Source organism: Coenobita brevimanus, chromosome 30 (assembly GCF_032717465.1).
Source record: "Coenobita brevimanus isolate Jiangsu-jjx chromosome 30, ASM3271746v2, whole genome shotgun sequence".
Classification (NCBI taxonomy): Eukaryota; Metazoa; Arthropoda; class Malacostraca; order Decapoda; family Coenobitidae; genus Coenobita; species Coenobita brevimanus.
In genome coordinates this window covers 42,001,387-42,027,027 of record NC_136983.1, presented here as the reverse complement: position 1 = coordinate 42,027,027, position 25,641 = coordinate 42,001,387, and the positions used below count along the sequence as shown (strand labels likewise).

Sequence of the window (25,641 nt, the reverse complement as noted above, 5' to 3'; positions counted from 1 at the left end):
CACACATCCAAAGCCACTCCAACATTACAATACACTTTCAAGCACTTCTCACCCTACATACAATCTCTACCAGACAGCCTAAGCCACTTGGTAGAGATGCACTGGCTGTATCGTCCCCGCTTTGGTTGGGACAGGCTGGTCCTGCAGTGGACCCTCAAATGGCTGACGAGATGAGATGAGATGAAATGATATATATATATATATATATATATATATATACTGGGCTATAGTTGATTTTAAGCTGATAATTTTGTATGGCCCATGAATGATGTTAAAAATATCATAATTGCCCTTAATAGGAGAAAGGTTCCCCACCTTTAGTTTAGAGGATGGATGGAACTGGAGTGTATTGGTGTTGAGATGAAGAACGGTAGATTGAAATGGTTTGGGCATGTGGAGAGGATGGGGGATGATAACTGAGTGTGAAAAGTGAGAAATGGGAAAGTTGGGGGTGGGGTTGCGAGAGACAGACTGAAAAGACCTTGGACGAGGTCATATAGCGTGAACTCAGGGATAAGGGACTGAATAGGGAGGTTGCCTGAGATCAAGCGGCATGGAGAGCTGCCATTAGCTGACCAAGACTGACACAGCATGTTGGAGCCTTTGTAAATGAAAAGAAACAATTCATATAAGAAACTACATATTTTGAATGAGTTAGGTATGAAAAACTACTGATTTGCAGAAACATTCACTCCTACAAGCTTGAATAACTGAATTATACTACTCACAGGTTTATTTATTTTTTTAAAGGTGAAATATGCCCCTTCCCCAGGATGCACTATTATCTAACCTCAAACTATGCTTCCTTCGACTGAAAGTTACTGGGTACATCGTACGAAATTTTGTTTGCAAGAGCTGAAGATTTCCCTTTACTCTAATACTTACAATTATGTTCACTACAATAATATGTAGGCCAGAGTGTGAACACAGGAAGAACATTCCTTCGAGTTGGAGTGAAAAATACTGTTGGTATACATATCATTATAATTGATTACCAGGTGGTGCACATTGCCTAAGTGATAATGTCCTTAATATTACAGTATTTGGCACTAGATGGACAGATAAATAGATATTCTTTACTCTGACTCTAAAAGATTGCTTCTAATCACTTTCAACTAATATTAATGCAGATAAAACTGATGACGAGATTCAGAAAGAGTACAGGTATTAGACAGGAAGGAAACTTATAAGCAGTTACAAACAAAACTGTAAAAAATGCACTCAATAAGTTTCTGCTGAAGTATGGACAGCCTGTGATTCGAATATGATACAAAGGGGGCAGGGCTAATTGCACCTCTATGAAGTGAATGGTCAGTAATTAATATACAAGAGGACTTAAAATTTCTGATGCACACGACAGTGCTGGAATGCATGTTTGGTCTTTCTGTATGATTACTGAATGCACTCTGTAATGTACGATACCAGCAGATCATACCTAATAACCACAGGCATTCAATACTGTACCTTTAATATGACTTGTTCGGGGAAGATAACAGTACGTATAAACTCAAACTCCTCCAGACGTGTGAGTATTTCCTTCATGGGTTTTGATCCGGACTTCTTCTCCATGGCACAGATGCCCACCACCACCTGTTTGACAGGAACCTCCGCCTCCTCTTCCATCCCCGACACTCGCCCCACACACCCCTCACCTGCCTGCCCACACTCGCTACCATCATTCTGTGAGAAGAAATGCATCACGATTACTACAGTATTGAGCTACCACCACCACAATATCTTTTCATTGATAATTTCCTTTAAGAAAAAAAAAAAGGAAAAAAATGATACAAAGGTCAAGTCCTCAAAAACTGTGATGAGCCTGACAGAGAACAAGAGACAGTAATCACAGGGTATTCCATTATTATTCAGGCTTCACCATGCATTCTTTTCAAATTTCCTACTGGAATGGGTGAGTCATATGATATTTTGTTACTGTCCACTAATTACCCGTCAAAACACTGACGTCTTTGATGCCACGATGGCCATCACCATCATCATTTTTGGTTTTACAGCTACTTTCCATGCAGCATGCATCAGAAAGGTTCATGTGATACCACCAGACAGTTTTATTCACATGATGCTACCAAATGATTTTACCCACCTTGGGTGAGACACATGGAAAAAAAGAGTTTATAACAGCTATAGCCATCTGTCCTCTGAAGACAGAAAGTCTATCCTGTGCTAAACTAAATCATCACGAGCTAGCACGAACAAGGCAAGAAATATGCTGCATAATATACTTTTTTTTTTTTTTTAAGTAACAGAACAGAGGAAGGAAAAGCAAATAAAAAAAATAATTCATACACCAGATTACTGGTGTCCTTAGAAAAAAAAAAAAACATCTGTAACTGTTGGATTTCAACAGCTGTAGGATGAAATTTGGGGGGAAACAAGTTCCAAAGAGATGCAGTTCAGGGAATAAAAGAATTCTGATAGGCAGAAGCTCTGCAATATGGCTGTGTGACATTCCAGTCATGAGTGTTACCACATGCCCTTGTAGCGCGGGGAAAGGCATGGAGAGGTGGCACAATGGATGCAACTTCATCTGAACATTGGCCATAAAATTATCTGTAAAATAATGCAAGGGAGGCAACATTCCTTTTTACCAGTAGGGGAGGTAGTTTATTTGTAACAGCAGGGTCATTAATAATTCAAATGGCTTTGTTTTGAATTTTGTCTAGTTGTTTTAGTGCAACCTCTCCACATTCATTTCACAAGAGTATGCAATATTACAGCTGAGAACACACATGACTCATACAAGTTACAGCTAACTGCTCGTCAGTGAAGAAGTTAGACTCTGTACAATAATCTAAGTTTCTTTGAGGCAGTTTTAGCAAGTTATCTGACGTGAGAGGTCCAGCTGAGGGCACTGTTAAATGAAACACCAAGAATTTCAATACTTTAAGAGATAAGAATATTAGCAGCATTGAAGGAAATATAAGAATCTGGCAATATCTGTCTACCAGTAAACTGTAAATACAGTACAATATATCGTATGGTATAATAAACTGAGTGGAAATTGGAATATACATCATCTACTTTTATCTTTCTGTTGCTGCGATATATGGAAATTAGAGGAAGAAAAGATGTTAGTCCATAGCAGGGAATGGTGCCACACTCTGTCAAATGCTTGAGAAACATCAAGGGCTACTGCATGAGTTTCTCCATGTTGGTTCAATGGCTGACGGATGGTATGAGACAGGAAACTGAGTATATCAATGGTGGATCTTTTGCGCTGAAAACCATACTGTCTATCACTAATTAAATTACTGGATTTGAGATGTTTAACTAATGGTATGTGGTTATTAATTACAAACTCAAATACTTTACCAAAAGAAGATGTGACAGCTATTGGTCTGTCATCAGAAGGGTCAGAGGTACTTCCTTTCTTCAGAACTGGGTGGATATTGGCTTCTTACCAAGAACTAGGGAATGAAGAAGTACGTATGCACAGTCTGAATACTTTAGCCAGAACAGAGGCAAGTTCTGGGGAGCACTTTTTTAAAACAGCTGGAGGAATTCCATATGGGCTTGAAGCTTTGTTGGTTGGTAAGTTGTCTTGGATGGATTTTATGTATCTAGTCTGTATTATAAGCGAAGCAATTTTGGGAGAGACAAGTTCTTGTACAGGGACATTCTGGCTGACTTCCAGTAAGGTAGAATTTCTGGTAAGGGCATTCGCTTTACCACATGGGTCATTTGTAATGTTACCATCTGAGGAATTTAGTGGGGGAATGGGTACTGACTTGACTGAGAGTTGACCAGAATATACTATTGTCATTAAGACTGTTTAATAATTTAGATGCTTGGATGTGAAGAAAGTTTGATTTAGCGACATTTACTACTGTTTTTGCATGGTTTCTAAAATTTTTAGTAGACTGAGCAATTCAAATGTTTTTTATTTTAAGTAAGTGTTATAGGCTTATGACTTTTGGGCCATTGCTATGACACAATTGCTATCAAACCATTTTGCGGAGTCCGATCATTTAGTGAACTGTTCTCTGGGAATGAACCCTTTAATCAAATGATTTTCCACATGAGGTAATACTGTATCCACAAAACAAAGAAAAGGATAGTATGAATGTACCATAGGAGAACAATGGTATCAACAGCATGCCCAGTGAAATGGGCCACATACTCATTCACACATCATTTAAGCCTCCGGAATCCTGGCTCACCTCTGAAAATACATAAAGCTTCACCAACGAATTAGATTAGATTCATTTAATGTACATGGGATTTAGCTTCCTTTATTGCTAATTACTTTAGTGAACATATTCTTGTTACCAAACACAGTTTTGGTGGGATTTATCTTGCATGAATATGATTAAATGGAAAGAGATTACCCTTCTTAAACACCATATCTATGGTTGTTATTTTATTTTTAGCATATCTGCATTCTGTTACACTGTATATGCTTTACTCTACAATTTCTGTCTACCTTCAAATCCTTCCCACCTTCTCAGGATGTTAATTCTTTACCTATGAATTTCCGTCTTTGCTGTTTATTTCTGAGAGTGAAAAGTAATTTAACTGAGCTCATGATAAAACACGAGGGAAAAAAATACAGTATATACAGTACATGTATACCAGTATATATATATATATATATATATATATATATATATATATATATATATATATATATATATATATATATATATATATATATATATATATATATATATATATATATATATATATATATATTGATAAGAGGTTAATGAGGGATGTTAAAGTTACAGGAAGTGAGGAGCACAAACTATTGATTTGTGATATGGTGCTTAAAGAACGAGAGATGAAGAAGAGGACTTATGTACCTAGGAGTAAAATATGGAAGCTGGAAAACCAAGTAGTAAGGGATGCTTTCTATAATGAGTTGAGGAGAGTGGTGGCTGAACAGGAAGCCGTAGACAGAGGCGTTAATGAACAGTACAGAGCCCTCAAGAACAATCTCTTGAGAGTTACTGATGTAATATGCAGTTGGACAAAAGGACCACCAAGACATAAAGTAACTTGGTGGTGGGATGAGGGTGTAGAAGCTGCAGTTAAGGAGAAAAGAAGGCTTTTCCAGGAATGGAAGAAGGGTGGTAGCAAAGAGGAATATTTGGCTGCCAAGCGTAGGGCTAGAAGAGAGGTATACAGGGCAAAGTCTGAGTCACAGAGACTTTAACTTGATAACCTAAATCATGGGGAAAGGAAAAATATGATATTTAGGGTGGCATGTCAGGTGAAGAGGGATAATCGGGATATTATAGGTGAGCAGTGTGTGAAAAATGATGAAGGAAGGGTAGTGGTGAACAGTGAGGATATTAAAGATGCATGGAGAGAGCATTATAACCGGTTGTTGAATGAGGAGTTTGACGGGGACAGAGAAGGTTTGGAGCCAGCAGATCCAGTGTTTGGCCCTTGGCCTTTGATTGATGCTGCTACTGTGAGTGAGGCAATAGGCAGGATGAAGGTGGGGAAGGCAGCAGGTGTGTCTGGATTGACTGCCGAAATGTGCTGAGGGACTCAGGAAATATAGGGGTGAGGTTAGTCACTGACCTGATAAATATGATTATTTATGAGTGTGTTGTCCCAGATGATTGGCTGAAGAGTGTAATTGTAAATGTGTATAAAGGGCAGGGTGATGCCCTGGAAAGGGGAAATTATAGAGGTATAAAGCTTTTAGATCAGATAATGAAGGTAATGGAGAGAGTTTTAGAAGGTATAATCAGAGAAAGATTGAATATTGATGAGATGCAGTTTGGGTTTATGCCAGGTAGGGGGACCACTGATGCCATATTCATTTTTCGACAGCTTCAGGAAAAATATATTGGTAAGAAAAGGGATCTGTAATTTGTTTTTGTTGATCTGGAAAAGGCCTTTGACAGAGTCCCTAGAGAGGTGGTGAAGTGGGCAATGAAAAAGCTTGGCTTGGAAGAGTGGCTGGTTAGGGTGGTTATGGCTATGTATGTGGGTGCTCACACCCAGGTAAGAGTGAATGGAGATTTGAGTGATGAGTTTTCCGTGAACGTTGGTGTGCATCAGGGGTCAGTTTTGAGTCCCATGTTGTTTATCATGGTACTTGAAGCCCTTTCACGTGACTTTAGAAACGGACTCCCGTGGGAGATGTTGTATGCTGATGATTTGGTGTTGACTGCAGAGAACAAAAGAGAGGCGGAGGAAAGATTTAGGAAGTGGAGAGATGGTATGGGACACAAGGGCTTAAGGGTAAATGCAGATAAAACAAAAGTGATGATATCTAGGGTTGGTGGTGGTACTGTCAAAGACAAGGGAGAGTGGCCATGTGCAGTTTGCCACAAGGGCGTGGGAAGTAATTCCATCTTGTGCAGTGTTAGTGATAAATGGGTGCATAAGAGATGTAGTTGTATCAGAGGTAGACTGCGAGATAATGCTGATATTATGTGTACGGTGTGTCGGGGAGAGCAGGTGGAGATTGTTAGGCATGAAAGGATTGAACTTGCTGGTGAATCTCTTGAGTGTGTAGAAGAGTTTTGTTATTTGGGAGACATGTTGTGTGCTGGAGGTGGGGCTGGAGCTAGCTCTGTGGATAGGGTGCGATTTGGTTGGAAGAAGTTCAGGGAGCTCTTGCCTCTCCTGATATTGAGAGGACTCTCCCTACGTGCTAAGGGGTCTTTGTATGCAGCATGTGTTAGGAGTGTAATGCTGTATGGTAGTGAGACCTGGGCAGTAAAGGAGGGCGATATTCGCCAGCTCAGACGTACAGAAATGACAATGATTAGGTGGATGTGTAGTGCGTCCCTGCGTGCAAGGTCTGGAGGGGCTGGGTTTACAATGGAAGAGTTAAGAGGTAGGATGGGACTGGAGTGTATTGGTGTTGTGATGAGGAGAGGTAGATTGAGATGGTTTGGACATGTGGAGAGGATGGGGGATGATAATTGGGTGAGGAAGGTGAGAGGTGTTAATATTGTGGGTGGGGTTATGAGGGGTAGACCGAGAAAGACATGGGATGAAGTCATTAAGTGTGACCTCAGGGTTAAGGGACTGAACAGGGAGGCTGCAATAGATCGTGCAGCATGGACAGCCGCCATTAGGTGACCAAGGCCGACGCATGCAAGCATGTTGGAGCCTTTAAAAACGAAACAAAACAAAACGATATATATATATATATATATATATATATATATTTGAGAGAGGTGAAGTTAGTGAATGTACAGCAAGGTTAGATGGTGAGGAATTGGAAAATGTGAGTACGTTTAAGTATTTGGGTAGTGTGATGAGTAAGGATGGAGGTTTGGAGTGTGAAGTGCTTGAAAGGGTACAGCAGGGAAGAAAGGTTGCTGGTTCCTTGAAAGCAGTGATAAGAAACAGGGAAGTGAGCATGGAAGTGAAAAAGTTACTACATGACAGTATTGTGATACCAACTCTAACGTGCGGAAGTGAAGCTTGGACGTTGTTGGAAGGACACAAGTCAAGAGTGAGAGCAGTGGAAATGAGTTATTTAAGAGGAGCCTGTGGAGTCACGTGGAGAGACAGGCTGACGAATGAGGATATAAAGGAGCGTTGTGGTGTGGATGTGGATGTGATAGGAAGCGTTATGAGGAACACACTGAGGTGGTTTGGCCATGTGGAGAGGATGGAGGGCGAAAGACTGACGAAGAGAGTGTATGTGAGTGAGGTGGAGGGGGGAAGAGGGAGGGGGAGGCCGAGGATGAGATGGAGGGATGGGGTGGAGAGGTATATGAGAGAGGGGGGTGTGAGTTGGGAGCAGGGCAGTGAAATGGCGGGGGACAGGGCGACTTGGAGGCGATTTGTTTGTGGCCACCCCAAACGGGATTGAGGCGTCTGGCAATAGATAGATAGATAGATAGATAGATATATATATATATACATAGTTACAGTATATTACACATACCAACGTGATTTCGCTTCGCAAATGAGGGTATAATAATCATAAGTAACATTGTGTCAGAGGAGCAGCACCTAACATGCCATTCCAGAAATTCATGTAAATTACGGTATATTTCAGTGAACACTTGGATTCGTTTATGTCAAGGATTGTAATCTATCATTACCTAAACGTCTCTCAAAGCAGTTTAGTATTACTGCAAACAGTTTTATATTTCTTTTTTTAATCGGTTCACTATAGTTTATAGTTGTAGGAGTGAAAACAAGTACTGTATAAATCTGCAATCTCATGAACATTATTTTTTACCTTTACATTTAGTTTAGTTTATAAATGTATTAGTAATGAAAGTATAAACATAAATTATCAGAAACAATTTTCTTTCATCCATATTCAGTGTAATTTACAGTTGTAGGGGCAAAAAAAGTGATGTCTAATCATGCATGCTAGAGTACATGTTCAGATCTCTTTAATATTCACTGAAGTTCAAGAATGTTGGAAAACACAGATCCCTGATTACCTTCTCAGCCATAATTCTTCCATAAACATTATCTATATAGGCCTACACTGTTCCTCAACCCCTTCATGCCCAGGACACACGTTTTGACTAGCTTACTCTTACTGTTATAACAGGCGAATCTTTCAATTCAAACGAGCCCCTTGATAGGAATACTAAGCTCGTATTCCCTTGTTCAAAAAAAATCTCTAAATCCAATAATTTTACAACAAAGAAAAAAGTCACTGGATTATATAAATCACACACACACACTTTTAAACAATAACAATAACAATGAAATCTCAAACACTGCATATATTTACACAGCCCTTAAGGCAGCGGGGTTGGGGTTCTCGGAACTATTTACAATCCATTCCCTGTCGTAATTTTGATTCGCTTCCTTTTTTTTGGGGGGGGAGGGGGGGTAACAAGCTGGGAAGCTTCTGTACTGGTAGTCCTTTCCTTGTTTATACTACAGAAAACGGACATACGAAAAAAACCAACTACATACATGGGAAGATTTTATAATCTTTGTCTTTCTGCGAATAATAATAATAATAATAATAATATACTTGCGAGGTACGAGAAGGCCAGGACAGACGCAATGAGGTGCTTGGCCGCGATGCTCATCTCCGTAAAATAAGCCTTTGAGCCTGTTGCGGGTTGTTCACCCGATTTTAGGTTATATCCTGGGATACATGACCACCGCAACATCCAGATCTTCACAGTTACCTCCCGTAGGTGTTAGTCATTTCACCTACTAACCCACGAAGGGTGGACGCCTAAGTCGAATAACGCCAGGTGCCCTGGTGCTTACCGGCCGGCAGTTTCAAACTCGGCAATGCTAACCACTCAGCCACAGCGGCCTGTTACTGTTGTACGAGAAGGAATCAATCGTAACTGAACAAGAATCCCTCTCGAGAAAGTGACAGCCTGCAAAAAATATGGTGTGGCAACTTCCTTATCAGTAAATGATAAATAAAAATGGTAACATGTACTGTACCGCTAGCATGAACTTTTGTGAGATAAATATGGGTCGTTTTCTAAGAGTTTAAAGGCTTTATACCGTACCATTTTCTTAATGATTCATACTGCATCTTATAAATTAACACTCTCTTGTAGGTTTTTTATAGTTTTAATAATGATTTCGCTTGAATCATACACAAGGGTACTGAGGTCAATGTAATGCAGAATGAACTGCACAGGAGGTGTTGCGAAATACCCAAAGCCACTTAGCATGGAAGTGAAAAAGTTACTACATGACAGTATTGTGATACCAACTCTAACGTACGGAAGTGAAGCTTGGACATTGTTGGAAGGACACAAGTCAAGAGTGAGAGCAGTGGAAATGAGTTATTTAAGAGGAGCCTGTGGAGTCACGTGGAGAGACAGGCTGACGAATGAGGATATAAAGGAGCGTTGTGGTGTGGATGTGGATGTGATAGGAAGCGTTATGAGGAACACACTGAGGTGGTTTGGCCATGTGGAGAGGATGGAGGGTGAAAGACTGACGAAGAGAGTGTATGTGAGTGAGGTGGAGGGGGGAAGAGGGAGGGGGAGGCCGAGGATGAGATGGAGGGATGGGGTGGAGAGGTATATGAGAGAGGGGGGTGTGAGTTGGGAGCAGGGCAGTGAAATGGCGGGGGACAGGGCGACTTGGAGGCGATTTGTTTGTGGCCACCCCAAACGGGATTGAGGCGTCTGGCAATAGATAGGTAGATAGACTTAGAATACGACTGCGAGGATGATACAAGAACTATACTTCAATAATACGATTTCAAATTACATCGTATCAAACAAAAATACTGAACCCGAATTCACCTATAACCTTGTATCATTTCTGTACTGTTATTACAACCTGGGGTGATGGAGAGGGAACACTTCAAGTGGTGGCAACGATATAACCGAACGAAAGACCAACACGATTATATTATAGCCTGCACACGTCCCTCAACTTCCTCCCCATCTCCTCGAAAAAGACGATGGGCTGCAAAGGGCAACGTCACCCTGTTCTCCGCTGGGTTCACGTTCAAATGAGCTCAGGATCACCGCCACTGAAAAAATAACGAAAAATTTGAACTGCAGAAAGAATTAGAGGAGGAAAATTTCTGAAACCCCTTTGGTCTTACTGTAAAAATAGAGAGAAAGAAATAAGAAAGAAAAACAAATGAATGAAAGGAAGGAAGAAAGGATGGATGGATGGATAGAAAGAAGGATGGATGGAAGGCATGAATGAATGAATGAATGAATGAATGAAGGAAGGATGGATGGAAAGAAAAAAAACGGGAAGACAGGCAGGACGGAAGGAAGGAAAGAAAGCAAGCAAGCATGAACGAATAAAAGAAAAGATAGAAGGAAGGAAAGAATGATGGAAAGATGGAAGGAAGGAAAGAGAGAAAAGAAAATGAAATAAATACCGGTAAATAAAAAGAAAAGATCCTCGGTAGGATTCTCAAACATTACAACCTATTTCCTGTCGTAACTTTGGTTTGCGTTTACAGAAGGGACAAGAAAAGTAAAAAAAAAATAATCTAATGTCTTGTTTTTCGTACAATAAGCAATCATTCGTAACGAGAAGAGAATTACTGTAGCCTGCACATATTAGTATTTTCAGCAGGAAGATCAGGGAAATGAGAGTGCAAAAGCTTTCTCTGTTTCAAGTTTTACTTCAAACACAAGTAAGTTGCGACAGGGAATTGATCGTACATATATTCTTAAAATCTGACCCCTGATAATCTTCCTCTCACAGCAATGACGTTTTGCGGGAAGAATAAGACATGGTAAGATTCTAAACTTTGCACGCCTTCATGAAGTAACTAAACAAGAAATAAATACATACCCGGTACTAAACTAAATTAAAATCACAGTTATGACAGAGCTGATCCTAAGTTTATCATATTTTCATCTTAAACTGGCCAAGAGTTATCTTTTTTTTTTTTTTTTTCGACTTATTGTTGTGGCTCAACGTATTAAGATAATGCTAAGGCTCTACATCCTTTCCATATCACTTCTTTGTGGCTAGTATAATATTCCAGTGCTATTCCATTATTACACCTAAGCACTGAAGATGAAGAGACGGCAATTGTGGGCCTAATTGGAGGGGTGGCAAAGTACAATGTATCTACCCTCCAGTTACACCTGAAGCGTGCGGACATATATACTGATCCACACTAAAACTATAAATAACGAGCCAGTGGACATGAATACCGTACTGATCCACACTGAATCTATAAATAACGAGCCAGTGGACATAAATACTGATCCACTTCATAACGATAAATAATAAGACAGTGGGCATTAATACTGATCCACTCCTGAACGATAAATAAATGGACATAATATACTAATCCACTCCATGAAGACAATAACGAGACAGTGGACATAATTACTGATCCACTCTATAACGAAAAAAAAAAAAAAGGTAGACATAAATACTGATCGGCTCCATAACGATAAATAACGAGACAGTGAGAATGACTTTCAAAAATATAATAAGGTGGCTGTGAGAGCCCGGCAAATTTTCCTGAATATCGTGTGAGAATTTCGCAACAATAGGAATTAAAAATGGAACGATATTCGTGTCCGCAGCTGAATAAAATGGGAAAATATCGCAACACGGAAGTTATCGGTAATACACGCACAATGCAATTAAGACGAGATAAGCAAGGCCAAGGTATCACTATGGAAGCATCAGGGATCACTACATAAACTTTAAACATGATAAACAATGGACAATTCAACAGTAAATTAAATGCATGATAAACAATGAGCAACTCGATACTAAATAAAAGAAAAACACGACTACCCATCATCTGTGAAAACATGAAAATCATGTATCCATCCTGGATGACTCCCATTGCTGGCTGAGTGACATGTGAACTCAAGTTGTGACTCTAAACAACTCTTGTTTAATAACTTTTCTAATCAATACTTCCTGAGATTGAGTTTTCGGCATAAACAGACACAGATACATTTCGTACAAAAATAATGATCATCGACTTCGTCTACCTGTGACTCTAAACAACTTTTATTAATAACTTTTCCTTCTACAATCAATACTTTTTGAAATTTGAGTTTTCGACACAAACAGACAGACACAGGTACATTTCGTACCAAAATAATGACCATCTACTTCGTCTACCTTGCTCAACATGGTAAATAAAAAAAAAAAAATACAACATGAAAATATTCTCAACTCCATCACAACGAAGACGTATTTTTCACTATATTTCCGCTATCCCCAAACGATTTTATTCACCCTATGAAAGACGTATGCTGAGTAGTCAATGTGACTGACGTAAAAAGCACCCGACCAAATTCCATCACACTACGGCATGCAACTGTCTATTTACAAATTCTGGTCCCTGTTTCAGTTCCAAGTGGGAACAGGCTGGGATAATAATAGACCTTATTCAATGGTTTTGTTGTCGGCCCTGGGATGGAACCCGAAATCTCTTATAAAACATGTCTCGCCGGGGCAGGGGAAATTTTCAGGTTTTATCTGACCACGCGGTCAAAACACACTGCAAGTCAACACATACACAATAGATCTTTTGACATGATCCAGAATGGTCCTTTTCCAGCTTATGTCATGCAGCTCAGTGGCGGAAAAAAGACAAAGCTACGAATCTACATCCTTTACAAAGCACTGCTTCGTGGGTGACAAAATAATGTTAATCTGCTGTTACGACCCAACGACCAAGATGGAGAGATGACATTTTTGTCCAAGTTAGAGACATTACTGTGGACTGTGTTTTTCTACTAATTTAAAACACTGATATGCATAGCACAAGCTGTCTTAATACGTATTTGCATTGCTAAGCACGTGACTTTCTGTGCCCTAGATCACCTTTCTCAGTATAACTGGTCGTGTTTCTTAAAGCAAACCGTCAAATCAGCTTTATAGGTAGTAATGGAATGTTATTATACTCTCATCACTCAAACTTATCACAAAATTTCCATCTCTCCACCTTAAATACCGAGATGTAACATGCAATTAATGCTAGAATATGATGCAAATGAGGAAAAAGTGCTGTGGAAACGATGTAGATCCAAAGTATATTCTTATTCTGCCACTGAGCTACATGAAGTAAGCTGCAACTGGACAACAATCTGGGTCAAGTTAGAGAAAATGGACTACTGGCAATATTACTCCAATCTACGGTGCATTTATCCCTTTAAATATGGTGTCGTCTTTTGGTAGCTGTTCTTGATGCTACCAGATGACTTAATTTAGTTTTGGAGACACCCCGCCCCCCTTGTAAAGAAAGGTCATGAGCTACAGTATATTCAAACCCTCCAATGATAAAAGTCTACCCGAGCTGAATAAAATCGTCTGGGAAGAGCACGAATAAGGTAAAAAAAAAAAAAAAAAAAAAATCGTACCTACCATTATACACACTTTTTTCCCCACTGAACTCCTTCAAGCCGGTGACGTGTTTTACATCTCATGCTTGCCATCTCCACACGACTGTTTATCAAGAATCTATAGTATTGGAGGAGCGAGTTAACGAAGGCTATATCCAACCCCTCCAAATGGAAAATTTTTCTTAAGTTTAATGATTTCTAGAGAACGCAAAATGTGGAAAAAAAAAAAAAGTAACCGGATTGAATGGATTAAAGATGGTGCGTGTTAAGATCCAGAAAGAAGCAAAGTGAAAGGACAACGAAGAAAATACGAAATACGAGTCTATCTGTGAGGTCTAAGGACAGAGGAAGAAGACTTACCAACTACATGTGACTCATTATACGGCAGAAAATCAATTGTGCTGAGGTTTAATCTCTCCCTGGAATATAACACACAACCACGGAATATAAACTGGTATATCTAGGTGGCACCGGAAGTTTCGCAACACGTCTTCCTCTGCTATTTAATTTCCACAGAATACTTCAAACTCTTTTTTATGTTATGTGTATAATTTTAATACTTGACACTGTTTGCATGGGACATACACGAAGATACTGATGTGTAATATGTAGAATAAATCACACTGAAACATTCTCTTGTACAGTATGTTATTTATATAGTTTTCATAACAGTTTGCATCAACGACATACATAAGGATACCGGAATGTAATGTGCAGAATATAGTAACTCAAGACGATGTGTTTAACAATTTCCGAAGGCACTTATCATATTCAGTTTAGGAGAGATAGTGTGTGTTGTGGCAGTAGTAGGAGGAAGAGTGTGTTGTGGCAGTAGTAGGAGGAAGAGTGTGTTGTGGCAGTAGTAGGGGGAAGAGTGTGTGTTGTGGTAGTAGTAGGAGGAAGAGTGTGTGTTGTGGCAGTAGTAGGAGGAAGAGTGTGTTGTGGCAGTAGTAGGAGGAAGAGTGTGTGTTGTGGTAGTAGTAGGAGGAAGAGTGTGTGTTGTGGCAGTAGTAGGAGGAAGAGTGTGTGTTGTGGTAGTAGTAGGAGGAAGAGTGTGTGTTGTGGCAGTAGTAGGAGGAAGAGAGTGTGTTGTGGTAGTAGTAGGAGGAAGAGAGTGTGTTGTGGCAGCAGTAGGAGGAAGAGTGTGTGTTGTGGCAGTGGTAAGAGGAAGAGTGTGTGTTGTGGCATTAGTAGGAGACACCGGGTGGCCATGACCCTCGGCCTATATGCGTTCCACCACACCCCCTCTCTAAAGTTCGCAGCGGCATGGGTTAAGTGTACTTTTTCCTTAGCACTTATTTTGCACACTACACCTGATTATTCTCTTGTGTGTTATTTAAAACGCTTTCAGGTTGACGTTGTTGCATTAATAACATATATGATGCTACTGGGACGTAATGTGCAGAATAAAATCGCTATGAAGGGGGTTTTACGAAATCTCCAGACCCACTCATACGAAATTTCCAGACCAGCTCAAAATACGACCCTTAGTCCGATGGCGTCTATTATGTTTTGTTTGTGTTACCACTGAACGATTTTACTCATTTATAGATTTTTTCCCGAAATGGAAGAGTTTGATAAATATAGCCTAAAATAACTTGTTTTTAAAGCAAGATATTTCATTTAAACCGAATAAATTTACTAAGTAGCAAAAAACATAATCAATATGGCGTCCCTACGCTGAAAGGGCTAATCCATTTCTTTTCTCCTCTTCTCTCTCCTCCAACCTCTTCCTTCCCCTTCTCCCTGCTTTCGTCTCTTCTCTCACCTCTTCTCCCTCCTCCCATTTCTTCTCTCCCCTTCTCCCTCTTCATATCTCTTCTTTCTTTCACCTCATTCTCCCCCCTCCCAACTCTGCTCTTCCTCCTTCTCCCTCTTCCTATATCTCTTCTTTCTTTCCTACTTCTACCTCCTCCTCTCTCTCCTCTTCTTCCATTACCTCCTTCAACGATTTAATCACTGCTGCTACCCCCACACAATTTCATACAGCTTAAGCCAGACCCCTTGTAGTGAAGGTGAATTTCCTTTTATTTCGTTCGTGATATCTACAAACGATTTTATTCACTTCAGGATGGAACTGGTGGGTTTAGATACGCTATACTCTCTCTCTCTCTCTCTCTCTGCAGTTCCTTGTCCGGTAGTATTAAAAAAAAAAAAAAAATTACAACTCACGTATTTCTTTTTATCAATTCAATAACAACTCTCTGTCTGTATGAATGTATGTCTGAATGTCTGTCTCCGTATTTCCTCGTTCGGTATGTGGGATGAAGCATGAGAAAGTACTTAAGCACGTTAACTTCAATTACCGGTACCCTACATTCTCTCTCTCTCTCTCTCTCTCTCTCTCTGTGCATTTCCCTATTCGATAGAGCTTGCTAACATGAATCTCTCTCTCTCTCTCTCTCTCTCTCAGCACTTCCCTGTTCGATAATGCTTGCTAAAATGATGAAAAACCACCACTTCCTCAACACACACAGTTACTCGTGTTTATATATACGCTGGCCTTGAGGCTGTGTTTGTATATTAATCCGCATCACTACACTCTTACGGTCACCCAAATCAGACTCACTTCCTTTAGAAACTTGAACTCCTTTCCTGATCGCCTCTCATATGCTGTTCCCTCTTCCTGTCTCCCAAGGTTCCTCACCCATCCACCCACCAACCAGATCCACTCACCCACCTTCTTATCGCACCCACACTTACCCAACCACCCACTCACGTACCACACCCCACACACCCACTTACTACCACACCCACCTACCCACCCACAGGTCCCATACTTACCATTCAGTTACCACACCCTCCCACCCACCTACCCACCTACTCAACCACATACCATTCACATCCTGCCAGCTGCCACACCCATCCACCCAACCACCTACCACACTCACTTACCACACCTACCCATCCGCCCAGCTACCACATTCACCCACCTACAACACCCATCCACCGACCGCACCCATGTAATTACCACACTTACCACATCCATCCACCTACCACACACAGTCAAGAGGTACCCACACCACACTTAGTACCACACCCGCCACAACTACACCTATCACGCTTACCCACACCTACTCACTACACACTTTCCCCTACCCCACTAACCATCCCCACTACCACTACTGTTCCCTCACGTACATCCATCCTATTGCCAACCACTATCATCGCCACCACATCAGTCTCTTCCACTTTCTCGCTTACCATCACAACACCCATCCCATCCCACCACATGTCACTCCGTACAAAGCCTACACACATCCCATCACCACTACCATCGTCCAAACACCTGATTATCTTGCATTATACACATCATCCAATCCCTCACTCTCCCACTTCTACTACTGCCACAACAACTATACTATCCTTCACTATCCCACACTACCAAGCTAGCCTATCCCAGTCTCCTAGCTCTACAATCGTCAGCATCAAAACTACGGATTCTATCTCGTACAAGCGCTTTATTAATGTTCTTCTCTTCCACCACTATCATCACATCCACACTATTCTTAATAATCCTTCACCACCATCACCACCAAACCATTCTATCCCTACCTCTCACTACCGTACCACATTCACACTATCCTTTACGCCACCGTCACCACCACCACCACCACCACCACCACCACACCCTGTCCTTCACCCAAACTTTCACTCATAATAACCACCACCAAAATCCAACCCTCGCCTTACACCTTTATAACCTCTGTCACCATACCCACCCTCTCTGTCACACCACCATTACCAAAACACACTCTCCCTATCTGGCACTCATCACCACCACCACCACCATCACCACCACCACACAAATACTGTCCTAAAGCTCACTCATTCACTCACCATCACCACCACATAAACAGTCTCCTACTCTCTCTCTCTCTCTCTCTTTCCCACACCACCACACACACAGACGCTTTCTGATCTCTCACTCACCACCGCACCCAGTCCTTAACCCATTCACTCACTCATATCATTCATCTCAACCTCCTCCTCCTTACCACCTCAACCGTTGATACCACACAACTCCCGCCGTCTCTCTCTCTCTCTCTCTCTAACTCTTTTTTAGATCTCCTTTAACATGCAACACAAACTTCCTTATTTACAGTAAACCACTTCCCAGACCTACTCTCTCTCTCTCTCTCTCTCTCTATTTCTCTTTCTCTCTCAGCACCTTCAGCAAGTCACCACCACCTGCCTGCGATCATCACCTTCACACACCTGCCTACAGTGCCGCAACATTCAAACCAGCATATAGAGTGGTCCATTTCTGCACTCCCTAATCTTTCCTATATCTTTCTTCACTTATCTTTCTCCTATATATTTCTCATGTTATCTTTCTCCTCCTTTATTTTCGTCAGTGAGGTATCAAACATGCGGTATTTATAATTAATGTTTTGGTCTCCGAAGTGCACATTACCTTACATTTACCAACATTAAATTTCACCTGCCATTTTTCATTCCCCAATTTATTAACATACCCAGGTCGTGCTGTATAGATTCACGGTTTGCTTTCGTAATTGCACCGCCTCCAATCTTCGTGTCATGAGCAAATTTCGCTACCTTACAAGCGAGTCGATTTTCTAAACTACTGATATAAATAGCGAAAAGAGCTGGCCCTAAAAATGACCCTTGAGGAAATCGGCAACTGACTCCGCTTGATTTTTTTTTTTTTTTTTTTCCGGCGCCTCTGATGATTCGCCACTTTATCACTACACGCTGCTTGTGATTCGTTAACCAGTCACCAGTCTATGAATATACCTTGTTGGAGAGGCGGCGGGCTATGGATTTCTCTAGTACTTTTAGATGGGGTACTTTACCAAACGCTTTCTGGAGCTCTAGACATTTAAATTCCGACGGTAGCCTTTATGAAGCCTTCACTAGTAAGGTGCTCACATGAACTGAATAACAGTTTGGCATCATCAGCAATACACAGCACCTATTTGACGTACACGGCCTTAAAGGGTATGGGGCCGTATTTCAAGCAGATCAGGAGGCTTTAGATTTATGTATATTCTGCATAAAACGCCTTAACAGTATCTTGTATACTAATTTCATCGCTTTAACACTCACTAATTTCCATCAATAAGGTACAAGTTGATATAAAGGTGTAATATACAGAATAGACCGCTGAGGAAGAGGTGCTAAGAGATTTCGAATGCCTTGATCCGGTACCGTTAATTCCTACGGCACATCTCCTTGTCGTCATTGGGAGTGATATAAATACGTAATGACGACGCTACAAACCATGTGTCATGTGTAATATTAACTCATGTTCGTATGACTCACTTCCAAGACAATACTAATAAAATGATGATAAGAGTATACTGCATTAGGAGTATACGGCATTAAGGGTATACTGAATTAAGATTATACTGCATTAAAAATCAAAGAGTGACAGGAAGGTGAAGGGATGGGGTTACCTTCGTATCATTCACATTTGGCACAAGGGCAGAGTGCATAGCCGCCTTGGTGTGTGTGTGTGTGTGTGTGTGTGTGTGTGTGTGTGTGTGTGTGTAAACAAATTAACTCCACTGGGTTTTATCTAATCTCAACTAAACTTGGTGGAAGGGTTGAGGGTCAGTTAAGGGTTTGACCTACTGTTTTTGAGAGCGACGGGTCGAAGGTCAAGATCGCAGGGCTACGTCTAAGTCTGATAGGGCAGAATCACCTTAAACATCCGATTCATATAAAACTTGGTGGGAAAGCTGAGGGTTACGTAAAAATAATGTGATTCGATTTTGAGAACAGTGAAAGATCAGTGAGAGGGTCTGGGCGTGAACAAAGCTTTGATCTGACTTGACGCAAATCTGATGGACGTGTTAAAGATCAGCCACAGAGATGCCTTAGAGTTTTTGAGAACAAGTACGACGTCACGGTCACTTGGCAAAGTCAACTAAACTTTTTTCCCCCGATTTAGACAAAACATGGAACGGTCAAAGTTCAAAGTCACAGGGCAAGGTCAACTCATAATTTAATTAGGATTTAGACCAAACTTGGTGGAAGAGTTAAAGGTAAAGTATGAAGTAATTAGGCTTTGAGAGCAGTTGGTCAAAGGTAGGGGTCACAGGGCAAACTCTAATGCTTGTCCCTTAGAATACTTGGAAGGGGTAAGCGCTGCTCTGTGGGTGTTCCTTCTTGTTTTTAGTATTGCCACAGTTTGGATCCATAACACATGAAGATACTGAGGTGCTACGTACATAATAATAGCTAAGGATGAGGTATTACACTCCAAAAGCCACTTAACATAACTATAACCCACCACTCTGTACTGTCATCGGTTGAGCGGGATCATTAGGACGTATCCCTGACCAGCTTATTTCTGCACAGGTCACATTAACAGTCCTTTGCATGTTACTTATCCAGACAGTACCGATATTATGAAGGGAACAGTAAGGTGTGAAGTAAATCCCTAACCACGATGTTCAAGAAAGCCTCCTACGCTGACAAGAACACAACCCTGTGATCTGCATTTTCTCGTCACCTTAGCAGGCTTTCTGGTCGCACATCCTACACGATCTGTTCTGAAAAACTCTTATTACAACTCTCACCCTTTGTTGTTTATATCTTCCCTACAGGACTGAGACTGCATAAGACAGGAGAACACAGATACATACCAGAAAAAGAAATAAACTAACAAGAAGTGCTAGGGAGTTTTCTTACCTGATGAGAATACGAGCACTAGATCACGAGCTATATTATCAGGGGTGAAAAATGCAGGAGCACGAGCGGTGGTTATTAATACACGATAACCATGACATGACGATGCAAGTTCTGAACCTCTGCCAAAGAATGGTTCTCTCTCTCTCTCTCTCTCACACACACACACACACACACACACACACACACACACACACACACAGAGTTGAGGAAACTGATGGAGATCAACCTTGAATCATGTGTAAAAGTGTGTGCAAATTTCCCGTAGATTTTTACATCAAGATACAGTACCGCTTCTAACGTCAAAATAATTCTCTCTCTCTCTCTCTCTCTCTCTCTCTCTCTCTCTCTCTCTCTCACTCACACACACACACACACACACACACACACACACACACACACACACACACACACACACACACCTTTTCGGGAAGTACTTAAAAACCAAATCACTTGTCGAAAAATCTTACGAAAAATAATATAAAGCAACGGTCAACCTTGAAGGAGGTGCGCAGCTGGGTGCGAAAATTTAAAGCATTATCTAGAGTTGCATTCTAAGTGGCTTGGGGGAGCTCGTAACACCTCTTCCTAAGCGATTTATTCTCCTCACTATAAATCAATATCTCCTTGTACTTTAGTGACACAAATTATGTAAATATTAAAACGACTACCATTAAATAACAAATCAGAAAATATTACGCGGGGTATGCAAAACAAATCGCTTCGGAGGGAGTGCTACGAATGACAAATAACACCTTTTTAACCTTGGCGGGGAGGGGGGGGGGTAACCGGAAGCATACTCGGCGCGGCGTGGCGTCCCGGGCCTACCACAGGATATCCTTTGCGGCAGGCTGTTTGTACCCAGAAATGAATGAGGGACCTGGACGTTACAGTGATGGTTGTGTGATGTAGGATGATGAAATATTACGCTTCCTTTCACGTCACCTGCACTTGTATTTGTCTGCGATTGCCCCTTACCCACAAAATATGACCCGCGTATGTTGGAATCCGGACAACGCTCACTTCCTCACCATCTAGTCCTTCCCCTGCCCCCCTCCTTACTTCCTTCCGATCTGATGGTAAAGCCCACAATATTCAGCGTGTTTTCCTTGTCAGTTACCCATCACAGATCACTATGTACCTTACTGAGGGGAAGGGAGAGGGGACATACAGCCCAGAGCAAAAAAGGGAGATATAATATTCACTAATGACACATCTTTATCAGTAATGTTTGAGGAATAAAGGAAGGTAATGGAAGATACAGGTGAGTTATTTCTTTTTAATTTTGCTTTCATATTTCTGGTTGTGTGTGTGTGTGTGTGTGTGTGTGTGTGTGTGTGTGTGTGTGTGTGTGTGTGTGTGAGAGAGAGAGAGAGAATCGTGGGTTACGCATTTGTATTCTTATTGGCTAAGAAGATTCCGTAACTACTCTTCACCAGCGACTTATTTTGTGATCAACTTCCTTCTTACTGGTGCAAGCTATGGAAATATTAGTGAGGTGTACTTGTAAATAACATACATGACAAGACAAAGGATCACACACACACACACACACACACACACACACACACACACACAACATTTGAATATCGACGTACAGTGGCTGCAGAAGTCTTTTATGCACAGCAGAACCGTAAGGCAGCCCACAAAAGGTTCAATAATAATAATAATAATAATAATAATAATAATAACAAAATAAAGGGGGCCAGTTTCAAGACCCAGCCCATTCAGGATGCCAGAACAAACTCAGAAGATTAGAGATCGCAGACACAAGGAAATGCAGACTGAGGGAGACAATTTTAAAGCTGACCTGCTGGACACAAGACCGACCCACAGTATCGTCGGTAACTCCTGCATAAGAGTCGGGCAAGGAAGAGATGACAGTACGTAGGAGGTGCCAGGGAGTCTTCTTACACAGCGAGAATGTGCAGCAAAATAATAAACGTTTATCAGCAAAAACGTAAACACTTCAAACTCACACACCTGTATTCTCGCCAGTTAACCCTTCAATGTGGTGGACATTCTTCTTGCCCCCCTTTTTCTGCTGACAGACGAATGTAATAGTACTGAGTTGGTATATTATGCATTTCTAACCCTTCTAGTAGAAAAAAAATATCCTAAATAAACTGGATAAAATCGCTTGAAAATGGCACTAAAATGAATAACCCCAGGCAGAATGGATTCCTAACTTAACCTCACCCCCGGGCTTTCTGGTCCTAACTTAAAAAGGCTACCTAACACCCGTTCCGTACCAGTTTATTCCTATTCTTGCATGATCTTTACGCAAACCGGCAATATTAACTGCATAAAAATCTATTATCCAATTTTTATTTATATTTTTCCCCATCAAGAGAAAAGGGACCCTACGATAAGGCTAAGTTCTAACATTTAAGGTGATGGTGACCAGCCTCGTTCGCCCCTGAGAGGCATTATGTAAGCAACAAACCCCAGATCATCCCTTGGATTCAAACCCCACCAGACACCATCCAGTAGGAGCGCCGTAATTCACTTGTCCACCAGGCGCCAAGGCATAAAAAACAACAGAAGAAGATACTGAAGTGTAATATGCAAAATAAATTCCTAAGGAAGATGTGCTAGACAACTGCTGCTGACTCAACAGGCATAAGAACCCCTATCACCATCAACTTCACGTATCAGATAACCACGATAAACTTCACTCCTAATCCCTTCCCTCTGATAACGTCTTTCTTACATTACTCTTGCTACACTTCACTATATTCAACTCAGGAACGAACTATTCCGTATTCTCCTCGGGTAAGGCTTCCTAGCACCTCTTCCTTACCGATTTATTTTCCAAAACACCTATTAATATCCGCGTTTTTAAACACATCTTTTTAATATCGACATAGATTGTATAACACACAAATATTGTAACGGAGCAGACTCGGAAATAAACCGGTAAGGAAGGTGTTAGTAAGCATTAACTGCACGAGAATACCGCCACAGAATATATTCATTTAAAAATAGAAAATAAAAATAAATCATAATAGTGAAGTACTTCCGGCAATTTCTTTATTCCGGTATTTTTCAGTTTATTATGGTTTCTCTTCAGGCCATTTTATTCTGTTTGGGAGGCACTTGAATTTGGCTGTTACCTTGCTTTTGTTTTTTCTTGGAGGGAACAGTCTTAAGGGATTCTGGCCTTTGGTTCCTTCTTCCCTGCATTAAATAAATAAATAAATAAAAGTGGAGCGGTCAGATATAGGCCTCATACTCCCCTCAGCACAAGAAGGCTAAAGATAAATGCAATCGTCTGAACATAGTAAGAATAAAATGTGCGCAGTCGTCACGAAGGGGTTAAAATTTTACTAACATAACGCTTTTTATTTATTTACTTGCTTGGGAGAATCTCTCACTACACTTTTCATCTTTACTTGGCCCAGATTTTCGTTCATGCGTCACTTATTTCACTAAGCTCACTGCCAGAAAAAGACAATGCTACGGCTCTACATTCATTCCACAGGAACTTTTTTTTTTTTTTTTAATGCCTAATATCAGTGTATTAATCTACTGTTAAGACTCAGCACTGAAGTTGGACAGATGGCGATTTTAGGACAGGTTAGAGTAAATGTATAGTGAAAGGGGTTACGGTAATGATGGGAAGTATCGAGAAGGGGATGGGAAGTATAAGGGGGTTAATGAAGGCAGTTCCAGCATATAACTCCCTTACTACGAAAGGTCCCACTAAACATGGTCTGGCTAACTAGTGCACTAGTTACATAGATCGGCGGTGAAGTAGCTATGAATATCAGCAAAAACGTCAATGCACTTCACATATCACCGTCTCATCACCACCACAAGTACAGTCGTGGGCAAATGTTGGCTTGTTATTTTACTGAGTCTACTTCAAACTTTACGTCATAACCGTCGCTTTCCTTCCTGACGCATCATATCCAAAGAGAACTATCTATGGCCAGGGATACATACCAAGCCTCTCCACTAAGCTACAGAAACCAGGAGAGGAAAGTGAAAAACAGCAGACGTAAAATCAGGGCAGAGAAACATATCAAACTTCCCTCAGCTTTTGTGGGTTAGTCAGCCGAGAGTAACGACAAGCAGAAGTGAAATATTGGGTGAAATTTTTGTCTCTGAATGTACCACCATCGATAACTCAAAACTATCACCTTTACATGCTGCGATAAATTCAAGACTGTGAGATATTAACATTTGCCTACCGGAAAATCTGATTGCACCAAAAGTTTAGCACCTCCAAACCGATGACTTGTTTGACCTGCATTCTCCAGAGTTATATTCACTTTGGGATATATTTCATACCACAGGAGCCAGATACACCCTGGAATATCGTGTTCTGCATGAGGGGCCTCCCATAAATTCAAGACAATCGTTTGGAGGCAGTAAGAATAAAAAGATGCGAATGCTGTAATTTGCTAATTTCCCTCGCTCCTTTAAGGACAGATGTTAAGTACCATTGCCTTACGTGTATATATATATATATATATATATATATATATATATATATATATATATATATATATATATATATATATATATATATATATATATATATAATTTTACAGTAATACATTTCTGAATATATCACTGAAAATAAAACTAGCCACATAAACTTGTTATTAACCAACCGAGACTTTGCTGAGTCGTCTCTCCAGCATCCGGTTCCTCTTCTCTATCATGGAGTCTCTCATTGTTGTGTCTTTAACAGTCCTTGGAAAAACAGGAAACTTGTGCTTCTCAACTCTCGTGTTTAACTTTTTTCTTCCACTCCAGCGGTAAGCTCACATTACGGAATACTGTGCGGGCACTGAATTTTGCAGACTTATGTACTGCAGCCGCGACCAAGCAATGAACGGTCCTCAGAAGACGATCACTGCGATGCTGTTAGTGGATGGTGCAACTTCAGACAAACCCGTGGCAGTCGTCTTTGTCAAGCAATCTCATCGGAAGGAGACTTTCTTGACGTGACGACCCTCCACTCCGTGCTTCCTTTCTCTACTGACGCAAGCCCCGCCACCTGCTGGCTATTTACGAGTCGGCTGATACGGGATTGCCACACTGCGCCACATTCTCTAAGTCTACCAGTGTATTTGAGTGAAACATTAACTTTTACTATGGAACAAATTATCCGTCAATTCTGTCCCGTAAATACAATATGAAAATAATGAACTGCATATTCTTCTACTCTTGACCCTCGAAACAAGATCATACTCTATATATTTCGGCACGCCAAGTGAAATGTCACCTTGGACTG

The 25,641-nt window shown here is 40.9% G+C and overlaps 1 protein-coding gene across 1 annotated transcript in view; it reads right to left on the bottom strand.

The window, feature by feature from the left end:
- Positions 1–25,641, bottom strand: part of l(1)G0196 (inositol hexakisphosphate and diphosphoinositol-pentakisphosphate kinase) — a 475,031-nt gene that overhangs the window by 351,571 nt on the left and 97,819 nt on the right. Inside the window, exon 4 of the mRNA XM_080268869.1 lies at positions 1,465–1,680. Within this exon, the coding sequence (XP_080124995.1) occupies positions 1,465–1,680 (216 nt within the window). The remainder of the gene's footprint in view (positions 1–1,464; positions 1,681–25,641) is intronic.